Source organism: Belonocnema kinseyi, chromosome 7, assembly GCF_010883055.1.
Source record: "Belonocnema kinseyi isolate 2016_QV_RU_SX_M_011 chromosome 7, B_treatae_v1, whole genome shotgun sequence".
NCBI classification, from domain to species: domain Eukaryota; kingdom Metazoa; phylum Arthropoda; class Insecta; order Hymenoptera; family Cynipidae; genus Belonocnema; species Belonocnema kinseyi.
Window position 1 is genome coordinate 45,081,119 of NC_046663.1, and position 10,670 is coordinate 45,091,788.

The 10,670-nt window shown below is 27.3% G+C and overlaps 2 protein-coding genes across 2 annotated transcripts in view; one reads left to right on the forward strand and one right to left on the reverse strand.

The window, feature by feature from the left end:
- Positions 1-958: 958 nt before the first annotated feature.
- On the reverse strand, positions 959-1,667 carry LOC117177010 (dnaJ homolog subfamily C member 24-like). Its single transcript, XM_033367459.1, has one exon. It carries the CDS (start codon positions 1,534-1,536, stop codon positions 1,084-1,086), a length of 453 nt encoding a protein of 150 aa, XP_033223350.1. The 5' UTR covers positions 1,537-1,667; the 3' UTR covers positions 959-1,083.
- A 3,287-nt stretch (positions 1,668-4,954) lies between these two features.
- Positions 4,955-10,670, forward strand: part of LOC117176074 (hypoxia-inducible factor 1-alpha-like) — a 245,644-nt gene continuing 239,928 nt past the window's right edge. The window contains exon 1 of the mRNA XM_033366087.1: positions 4,955-5,205. The gene's annotated coding sequence lies outside the window, so the exon portion shown is untranslated. The remainder of the gene's footprint in view (positions 5,206-10,670) is intronic.

Here is a 10,670-nt window from a genome sequence, read left to right on the forward strand (position 1 = left end):
TTTTCAAATCAACGCCAGTCAGCAACGAACCTTACGACTAGAAAAGGAATCCACCAATCAAAGAATAATTCTTTATATTATTCGGTGGATCCGAAAGGTAGGGCGTAACATATGCCATCCTAACTTGGCGAGCGGGGTTGAATCCACGGAAGGGGGGAGAATTCCATGAGTGGGGAGAGCCGCCATCTGACGAAGTGCTATTTGATTATGCGCACGAGCATTTTTGCCGACAAACTGTGCATGAAAATATAAACATATGGGCGTTGCCATGTTTGTCACGGGACATCAAAAGGTGGCGGACCTACCCCCTAATTGCATCACCCCCGCAATGATATGCCTAGTCCCTTGTTTCATATGTCCATGCTAATTACAAACCCACATGCAAGGCATGTCAATTTTTTCTGCTTTTTGCTCCATTTCGCAAAATTTGGGGACACCATCTTCAAGACCTGCCCCTTTGAAAAATCGTTATGTCTCTAGAATTCTTCTATTATGTCAGAATTGTGAATAAAAAAAATAAATTAGTAAACGATACACTAACCGTTCAAATGCTGCCGTCTGCTACCCGCTGATTTCTATCTTGCAAAATTCATATTTGTCGGGAAAATAATCATTTCTTCAATAAATTTGTTGATTTTTCAACATTTTATTGATCCGAAGATCTTGCAAAATCCCGGATATTCGATAAGTTTTCTTTCTTCCGTTCGTTAGCAAATCCTTGGGAAAAAAATATATATGGTATCAGTGCCGTACCTATAAAAAAAAATTCAAAGTCGGATTGAACCAACACCCTTAACCCGGAAATCTTATGAATTTCTTCAAATTCTTTTAAATTCAATAGAACATTTGTCAAATCAAGAATGCACGTCAGTCACATAAATTAAAAATGTATAAGATTGAAATTTAAAAATGAAGTTTTGCGGGCACCCTAAAAAATCAACAAAAAAATCAAAGAATTGTATAAACATGAGTTTTTATTACAAAATATTCTATGTACACCACAGGATACAATTATAACCACTAACTAAAAGAATAGATAAAAATTCGTCACTTCCTTTTGAAGAATTCAATTTCACAATAAAGTCACGTTCCAGTGGAATCTTGAGAGGTTAGATTCGTTGTTTTATTAACTTCAATAAAAATAGAAAACGTGCATTCGTCACACGCTACTGTTAATTGTTCGTAAATCTCCAAGTCCTTTTTGTCAACGATATATTCACTGCCGCATCGGCACTGATAGGCAAAACTTCCATTTTTAGAATAAAGTTCATCGGAAGTTATTCTCGCAAACAAGAGAATGCTTTCCGCTTCCAATTGAGCTTGCTTACGTTCTGCATCGTATATTCTCCTGCTGTCAGAGTCACCCAAAATTTCCCAGGCTTCCTGGATTTGATGAAATTTCTCGGCACTTTGTTTGGAATCTTTCATTTTATCCGGGTGATTCTTCAAAGCTTGCTCGCGATAAACACGTTTTATGTCCTCGTGAGATGCTTCTTCATGACATCCGAGAACTTCATAATAATCTTTTTCACTCATTGCCCAATTCTTTTAGCGTATTTTAACTTTATAATGGACAATCCACCAGAATAATAATTAGTTAAATAACACTTTCAACGCTTACAATGTCCACTTTCAATGACATTGACTTTGATAGTTACATATTTTATTTATAGGTTAGGATTTCGGATTTTGACATAAGCCATGTGCGCGGATGTATTTCTTATATTTGTCACTAGAGACGCTGATTTAGCGGCAAGCTTAAACGCAAATTTTGACAGACACTACTTGGTATAAAAATAGAACAATTCAAATACATTTTCGCCCCTGAAAAGGTATACAATTTTAATTGGAATGATTAAAAATTAAACCTTTCACAATAAATGGAATTGGTTAAAATAAAGAAAATAATAACAATTTAATTGCTTATGTGTTGTTAAGGTTCTATAAATATAATTTTTTTCAAATTCTCGAGAAATTTCCAAAATATTTTTGAATATTTGAGATATGCCTAATAAAAATTCCAATAAAATTTCTCCAAAAGAGACGATTTTTTACGAGCCAGCTTACATTTTAAGCTGAGAAAAATTAATTTTTAACAACAAAAGTTAATTTTTAAACAAAATGTTTAATTTTCCATCAAACAGATGAATTTTATACAAAAAAAAAACAAATTTGAACGAAATAGTGACTTGTCAATCAATGAGATGAATTTTTAGCTAAAATAGTAAATAAAAAATTGGAAAGTTTTTCTGCGTACTTGTTAAACTTTTATTGGAATGACTGATCTATTACTATTAAAATAGTGAATCATGCACAAGCAAAAAAAAAGTTAGCAAAGTAGTTGTAATAAAAAACAGTTGAACTTATCCAAAAAATAAAAAATTGCCACAAAATTGTTGAATCGTCAACCAAAAAATATTAATCTTCAACCAGTCGGGTTTAATCCAAAAAGATTCAATGTTTTTTCAAAGAACTTAATTTTCTAAAAAAAAATAATTTTAAACCCGAAAACATGAATTTCAAACAAAAAAGTAAATTGTTTACCAGAAACTTAAATTTTACAAAAACTAGAAGAATTTTCTACAAAAAGGATTAATTTTCTACCAGAGACTAATTTTCAACTAAAATGATTAATCTTCAACCAAAAATTAATTTTTAACAAAGTATTTCAACTCTAAACCAAATAGTCGAATTTTAAAAAATTAATTAATTTTCTACCAAAAAGATCCATTTTCCACAAAAAAAGTTGAATCTTCAACCAAAAAATATTACTATTCTATTAACCGGGTTTTTAACCCAAAAATATTAAGTATTTATCCAAAATTCTCTATCTTTCTTCGACATGTCCGTGACCAATTTTTAATATTTCCTTGATCGTTATTAATTTTTTATCAGGGTTATTTTTAAATAAAAAAAAAAGAATGTTCAACCAAAATGATTAATTTTTAACCAATAATATTATTTTTCCACAAAATAAATGAATTTTCAAATAGAAAAGATAAATTTTCAACTAGAAATGGATTAGTTATATTTAAACTTCAACAATAAATTTTTTACCATCATAAAATGAACTTTTAGCCAAAGAAATGAATTTCTAACCAAAATAATGAATTTTTCACCCAGCAGATTGATATTCTACCAAAAAATACCAATTTTCAAGATATAAACATCTAAAAATCTAATTTTCAACCAATGAAATGAATTTTCAACTAGAAAAGATATATTTGAAAACAAAAATAGAATAATTGTATTTTCGGTTAGAAACTTAATTTATGAAAACAACAAAAACCATTTTTTTTGCCAAATACTTTTAATTTTTAACAAAAAAACTAAATTTTGTACAAAGTACATGAATTTTCCACTAAAAAGGTATATTTTCAACCAAAAATGGAATAGTTAAATTTTTAACAACGAAAAATTAATTTTTAACAAAAAAAGAGTTTTCCATGAAGTAGTTGAATTGTTTACTAAGGAAATTAATGTCCAATTAAGTACATGAATTCGCATCTAAAAAAGATATCTTTTCAAGAAAAAATGGAACAGTTAAATTTTTAGTTGAAAAAATAATGAAAAATAAATTTAACGAAAACGTTCAATTAAAAAAAATGTAAAAGGTCAAGAATGAAAATAAATTTAAACTAAACAGTTGAATTTTCGACTAAACAGATTAATTTTCGACGATAATTATTAATTCTCTACCGAAAAAAAAACGAATTTTCAACCAAATATGTACATGAATTAAAAAATAAAGTATCAAGTTTACACCAAAAATGGAATAATTTTTATTCACAAAATTAATTGTTAACAGATTAAGAACGAAATAGTTAAATTTTCAAGAAAAAAAGGTGTTCAAAATAAAATGATGATTCACTAACCAAAAAAGTTAATCTTGAACAAATTAGTTCTAGTTTCAACTAAGTAAGTAGTTGAATTTCCAACTAAAAATGTGTTAGTTAATATTTTAAACAAAAAATATTTTTGTTTGAAACCAAAAACAGTTAAATTTAAGTAAAGAAGACGAATTTTAAATTAAATTGAATTTTGAGCTAAAAAACATTTTCCATTCAAGAGTGAAGATAAATTTAAACCGTACTGTTAAATTTTCGAACTTAAATTTTTAGTTACTATTTGTAGTTGTTTAGTTTACATTTTTAGTTGAAAAATTAATTTTTAACAGAAAAAAACGAATTTTCCACGAGAGTTAAATTTTTAGCTAGGGAAATTAATTTGTAACAAAACGCATGCATTTTTAGCTAAAAAGGATAAGTTTGCAAAAAAATGTAATAGTTCATTTTTAAGTTAAAATTAATTATTAACGAATTTTTAACAAAACAGTTACATTTTCAACCAAATAGTTGCATTAGTAGCTTAAAAAGATGAAATTCCTACGACAATAGATGATTTCTTAAAAAAAAAAGACTATTTTTCACAAATAGTTGAATGTTCAAACAAAAAATATGAATTTTCTACAAAAAGGTTGAATTTTCAACCAAAAAGATTGAATTCTTTGTTTCTAAAGAATATATTAAATTTGAAAAAAATAACATATATAAATTCCAACCGAGTTTCAAAAAATAGTTGACTAAATTCGGTACAATATGTACATTATCTTAAATATTTTGCAAAACTTCCAATGTTTTAAGTAATTCGATGTTTTCCTTTCTTTTTCAATATTAGTAAAATTCCACACATATCTGGACATGGCACCGAAAATCAAGAAATCAGGACATGTTCTAATAAATCAGGACGTCTCGTCAGCCTATAGCTGTGATCTCTGCGATAAAAAAAAAACTTTCGAGCGTCGAGCAAACAAATTTCCCGCACTGCACGTGCTGCCGCCTAGCCGATTTTTAAGTAAAAAACCAGAAAGAACAATGAAGTAGCCCATCTATGTTGAAACCAGTTCCATGGCATCCGCAGTCCGCAGCAAAGAAAACACTAAAAAACAGACAAGATGGCAGCATTGCACCAGTTCGGCAAGGACGGCAAGTGCACGGGTTGCTCGTAATTGTTTCCACTGTTAACATCCTTTTAATAAAAATTCCCCCGGAATCTATCGTTTTCGTAACTAATAATAGTGATGCGCAGTGATTTATGACAAAGAACTAGCCGCAAGAGTTGCGGCTGGCGGGAGTCTTGGATTATAGTTTTCGGAGCAACAATCATTAAATAGCTGATCTCAGGTCAATTTTTCACCGCTCGCAGGTAGGTAAAGCAATTTTTTGTCGAAAAGACGCGGAGACCAACCCTCTTGTCTCTAGAAGTACGAATCAAACAAGTAGGACTTTAAAAATCGATGTTGTGAGTGTCTGCGCAATAGTTGGGACCAAACAAATTCGTTGCCGAGGTCATCTTCCGCATATTATCTGATTGACCGAGGCTCCGGTATATTGGGATCATGCGTGGAAGGTTGGGTGTGTTCCCCGCATGTTGTCATTCACAGTTCATTGACTCTCGCTAATCTATCCCCAAAACTTTTTAGTATCCGACCTTGAAATTCTCACCCCGCGTTTCTATTTCTATTATCTGTATCTGTAATTCATTCAAAGTTTAGAAATCTCTATTCTGTCAGTTTAAAGTGGGGATCATGGACTGTCATTGAGGAGTCGAGTGCTCATTGTCAGTTGCTCACTGTGTATAAATTTAATTGAACTTATGCTTCTCTACGTTGATTTATCGATTGTCCGATTCTGGGACAACGAGGACGTCAAAAATTGGGTCATCCCCTTCTATATTTCACTTTTTTTTATTTAACTCTCTCAGATTTCATTTTTGTGACTTTTGAATCGGCAAACTGGAGTGATAAAATCAACGGATGTGTATGACAGGGTTGACTAATGGACCGGAAATCGAGGAATCAGTTTTTGAACAGGAATTTTACAAGTATTTAGAAAAAAAATCTGTCCAAATTTGATTCCAATCGTTTTTTGAAATAATTACTTAAATTATTAACTTTTTTAATTGTGATGTAATTCAGTTTAGAGTGCGATATTCGAAAACCTTTTACTTAGAAAATTGTCCATTTAGATTTTTAATTTTTAAGCGCACTTTTTAATTTGAAGAATTTTAAAATTCATTTTTAAGGACTTGAATCATTAAAAATTATAAGCGTTTAAAATAGAAGATTGTTGATGAAGAAAACATTTTTAATTGATCAACTGCAAATATAAATGAATTAATACTTTTTTTAATTGAAGTGGACTTCAAGATTTAACAAATTAATTATAATTTATTTCACAAGACATTTGGGAAACAGATTACAATTTTAGATTTTCCAGATTTTTAATATTAAAAATTAAACTGTTTCAATTGGAAAGTCTTATTAGCTAAACCAAGGGAAACCCTAGATTGAAACTTTTTTTAAACTATTTTAAATTTTTAAATAATTTCAAATAAAATTATTCATAATTAAAGGCTTTTATTAAATTTAAATTATTATTCCTGTCTAAAATATTCCATTTAAAACAAATTAAATTTGAAAATTTTCAATTAAGAAAAATAAAATATTACTTAATATTTAGAAATATCTGAGTTTTCATTTAAAATCGGTAATGATCAACTAAATATTAAAAACTAAACTTTGAACGTTACAATGTTAATTATTCTATATAAAAAACTTTAATTTGCAAGTCAAATTGTTAAATTTTGATGTATGTATAATAATTGACCACTTTTTTTATTATTCTTAGAAAAAATTCGAATAAGTTGAAGAATTCAAAATTAATATTCTTATCAAATTTCAGTGCAAATAGTCCACGTCCTAATTCAAAATCAAATATTGGTTTCGGCAAATTTCGAACAAAAAATGTAGAAGTTTTTCAAGAATTTTGAAAGGCTTCAGAAGAATAAAAAGCATTTCCTAGGAAAATTGAAAAGGATTTTTTATTTTGAATAATTAATTTTGAAAGAATATTTACAAAAATTTAGAAAGATTTACCAAATTTTCAAAAATCAACGTGGAAGATTTTAGGTATTTTTTTGTAATTTTCAGGATTAACAAAAATGGTAGGAAATTTTCGAATAATTTTTTAAGATGTTCAGAAGCTCCGAAAAAATTTAAAAAATAATTTGAAACTTGAAAAAAATGTAAAGCAACCTTTAAATGTTTCAAGATTTTGAAATAAATTTTTTAAGGATTTTCAAATATTTAAAATGAAAATAATTTATCTTTTAATTAAACAAGTGTTCTGTTTATAAAAAAAAGTAGCTTCCATTTTATACGTGTAAATTATTGAGCATTTGAATACAACATTTTTGAATTGAAAAACTTTTAAACTTCAGTTTAGAAATTTTTTAATTCGAGAGATGCACTTTGAATGCTTTAATTTACAGCTCAGGATTTATTAAGTCAAATGGATAAAAATTTGGCTTTAGAGTTCAATTTTTTATATTTTATTGACCTTGAAAAATGTTTGCGATCCGGGAAATGATGACCGTAATATAAAATAAAATACAAATCTTTTTTTATTTTTTGAAGTAGCTTTATAATAATGGATTTAACTATTTCATTGAAAATTCGTTTTTCTTTGCATATTAATTTTTTTAACTGAAATTTTAACTATTTTATTTTTGGTATTTTGGTTGTTGAAAATTCGTCCTTTTTGAAAGAAAATTTAATTTCTGGGTTAAAAATTCAATTATGTTGTTGAAAGTTTAATTATTTTGTTGACAATTTATTTGTTTCTTTTGGTTTGAAGTACCAACTATTTTATAGATAGAATATTCCTCTATTCAGTTAAAATTTAATTATTTAAAAAAAATGCAAGTATTAAGAAGTCATCTTTTCTGGTCAAAGCTTGAACTGTTTTGTTAAAAGTTCGTTTTTGTTGGTTCAAAATTAAATTTTTTTTTTGAAAATTCAACTACTTGGTTGAAAATTTAATTATTTTCTTAAAAATTAATCTTTTTTAACTGAAAATTTAACTGTTTTGATGATCATTGATTTTTTTTTTACATAGAAAATTAAACTATTCGGGAAAAATATGAACTAATTAGTTAAAAATTTATTTCTTTGGTTGCAAATTTAACTCATTTGTGGAAAATTCATATAATCCGTTTGAAAATTCAACTGCTTTACAGAAAATTCGTCCGTTTTGTTGGAAAGTTCATCAATGCAGTTAAAAAATAATCTTTTTAGTTGAAAATTGAACTATTTTTTATTTGGAAATTAATTCTTTTTACTGAAATTTAAACTATGCTATTTTTTGTTTAAAGTGACCTTTTTTAATTCAAAATTCATCTATTGTGTTGAAAATTGAATTATTGCTGTGAAAAATTAATAATTTTACTTGAAAAATGATCTTTACGGTTTCAAATTGAACTATTCTAGTTAAAGATTTGTCACTATTTTGTTGATAATTAGTTTCTCTTCTTCGTTGGAAATTATTTTTTAACTGAAATTTTTACTATTCTATTGTTGGTTAAAAGTTTATCTTTTTTTAGTTTAAGATTTAAGTATTTAGTAGTAAATTAATCTTTTTGATTTCAAGTTAATCTTTTTTCTTAAACTAACAATTTTGTTGAATCAAACTGTTTTTGATTTAAAATCAATTTTTTTTAACTGAAATTTTAACTCATTCATTTAAATATTCCATCATTTCAATCGCAAATTTACTGTTGGTTTGAAATTCTACTATTCTAGTTAAATTTTTATCATTTTATTCAAAAATTCATCACTTTAATTGTTCATTTAACTTTTTTGTTGAGAATTCGTCTTTTGGGATAAAAAATTATTCTTGCTGGAAAATTCGTCTTTTTTGCTGAGAATTCATTTTTGAAGGTTAAAAATTTAACTATTTGTTTATTCGTTTGTTATTGTTGAAATATCAAATATAATATTTGTTTAGAATTCATCTATTTGTTGAAAAATAAAATTTTCCTGTTTTACAGAAAATTCGTCATTTCGCTTGAAAATTTAACTATTTGGTTAAAAATATAAATTAAATTAATAAATAAATAATAAATATAAATATAAATTAAAAATTTTACCATTTAGTTGAAAATCTATCTGTGTTCGTTTACAAATCAACTTTTATTAAAACATTCGACTTTTTAGCTTCAAAATTTGAGTATTTAGGCGTTTTAAATGTTAATATTTTTCTGAATTGCAAAAGGTTAATTTTTTATTTTCAATATTTCTTGTTTTTAATTCGAAGAGGTTCATTTTTTAATTTTAAAAAATTTGTTGGAAGCGTCGAAATTTTGTTTGTTTATTGTTCTTCTGAATTGGAAGAGGCCAATTTTTTCTGTTTGAAAATTTTAATTATATGATCGGGGGAACCGTTTATAGTATTTTTAACTTTCAGATGAATGGCGGGAACGTTTTATTTTCAATTTTGTACTAAATTGGAATAGGAACGTTTTTTTATTTTTATAAATGTGAGTTGAAAGGTAAGATACGTTTTAATTTACACTATTGAAAATGATAGTGTAGATTTATATTTTTGAAGTCATTAACCTTTTCTTGTGACACAAATATATTTTTTTTGTAGACGGTAATAACATAAATCAGAATTTTCAATATTCAAAATTCAAAATAAGACCTTAAAAATGATTATTTTCAATTTGAAGTATTTAAAAATCAATTATGAATGAATATGGTATAGAATGCTTTTTCAATTTTAAATGCAATAAATTTCAAATTGGAATTAACCAAACTAGTCGAAATAGTTTAATTTCAAAGTATTACAATCAAAATTAAATCAAAGTTTATAACGGGGAGAGATAAAAACCTTGCGATATTGAGTGTCTAAAAATATATAAGTTGTTTCTTTTATTGCGCGCCTTAAAATAATAGAATAAAAAGAACTGGAATAATTTTCTGCTTGTGTAATAAAGTAGTGCAGTCGCGACCTTCTTGAAGTTTATTTTGTATACTCAATGTCAATGCGAAATAATGATACAACTTGTAACCACTATTTGCGCTATGATGAGTTTCATTTAATAGACATGATGTTGATGTAATAGACGATGATAAATAAGAATTTATCCAAGCTGAGTAAACAAACATTATGAAGCACTATTATACACTTACACAAAATCAGGGTACACTTATGTACCTGAAGTTCCGAACGTTCAAATGAACGAAATGAAAAAAAATAAATATTTTTCTTCTGAAATTAGCCTCGCGGAATTAGTTCAGCTGAGCATAAAAGTGAGTATTATACGAAAAATCTCAAAAAAAATTTTGTAAAGGGTAAAACATGCTAAAATGTAATGCAGATAGGGGCAACACAGAATGTGCCGAATGACCGCCTTTATACACTTGTTTATCCAATGAAAGATAGTGTTAATTTACCTTGTTATAGATCAAGTTTTTTCAGGGGGGTAAGAGCCGCTGGAAAGAATATTTAAAACCACCCCTAGTGTATCAAAATCAGAAAAACGCTAAAATAAACACCCTTATACAGTTTTTTTCGAGTTCAAAATACTTTTAATTTACCTTGTTATAGAACAAGTTTTTTCAGAGGGGTAAGAGCCGCTGGAAAGAATATTTAAAACCACCCCTAGTGTATCAAAATCAGAAAAACGTTAAAATAAACACCTTTATACAGTTTTTTTTCGATTTTAAAATACTTGTAATTTACCTTGTTATAGAACAAGTTTTTTCAGGGGGGTAAGAGCCGCTGGAAAGAATATTTAAAACCACCCCTAGTGTATCAAAATCAGAA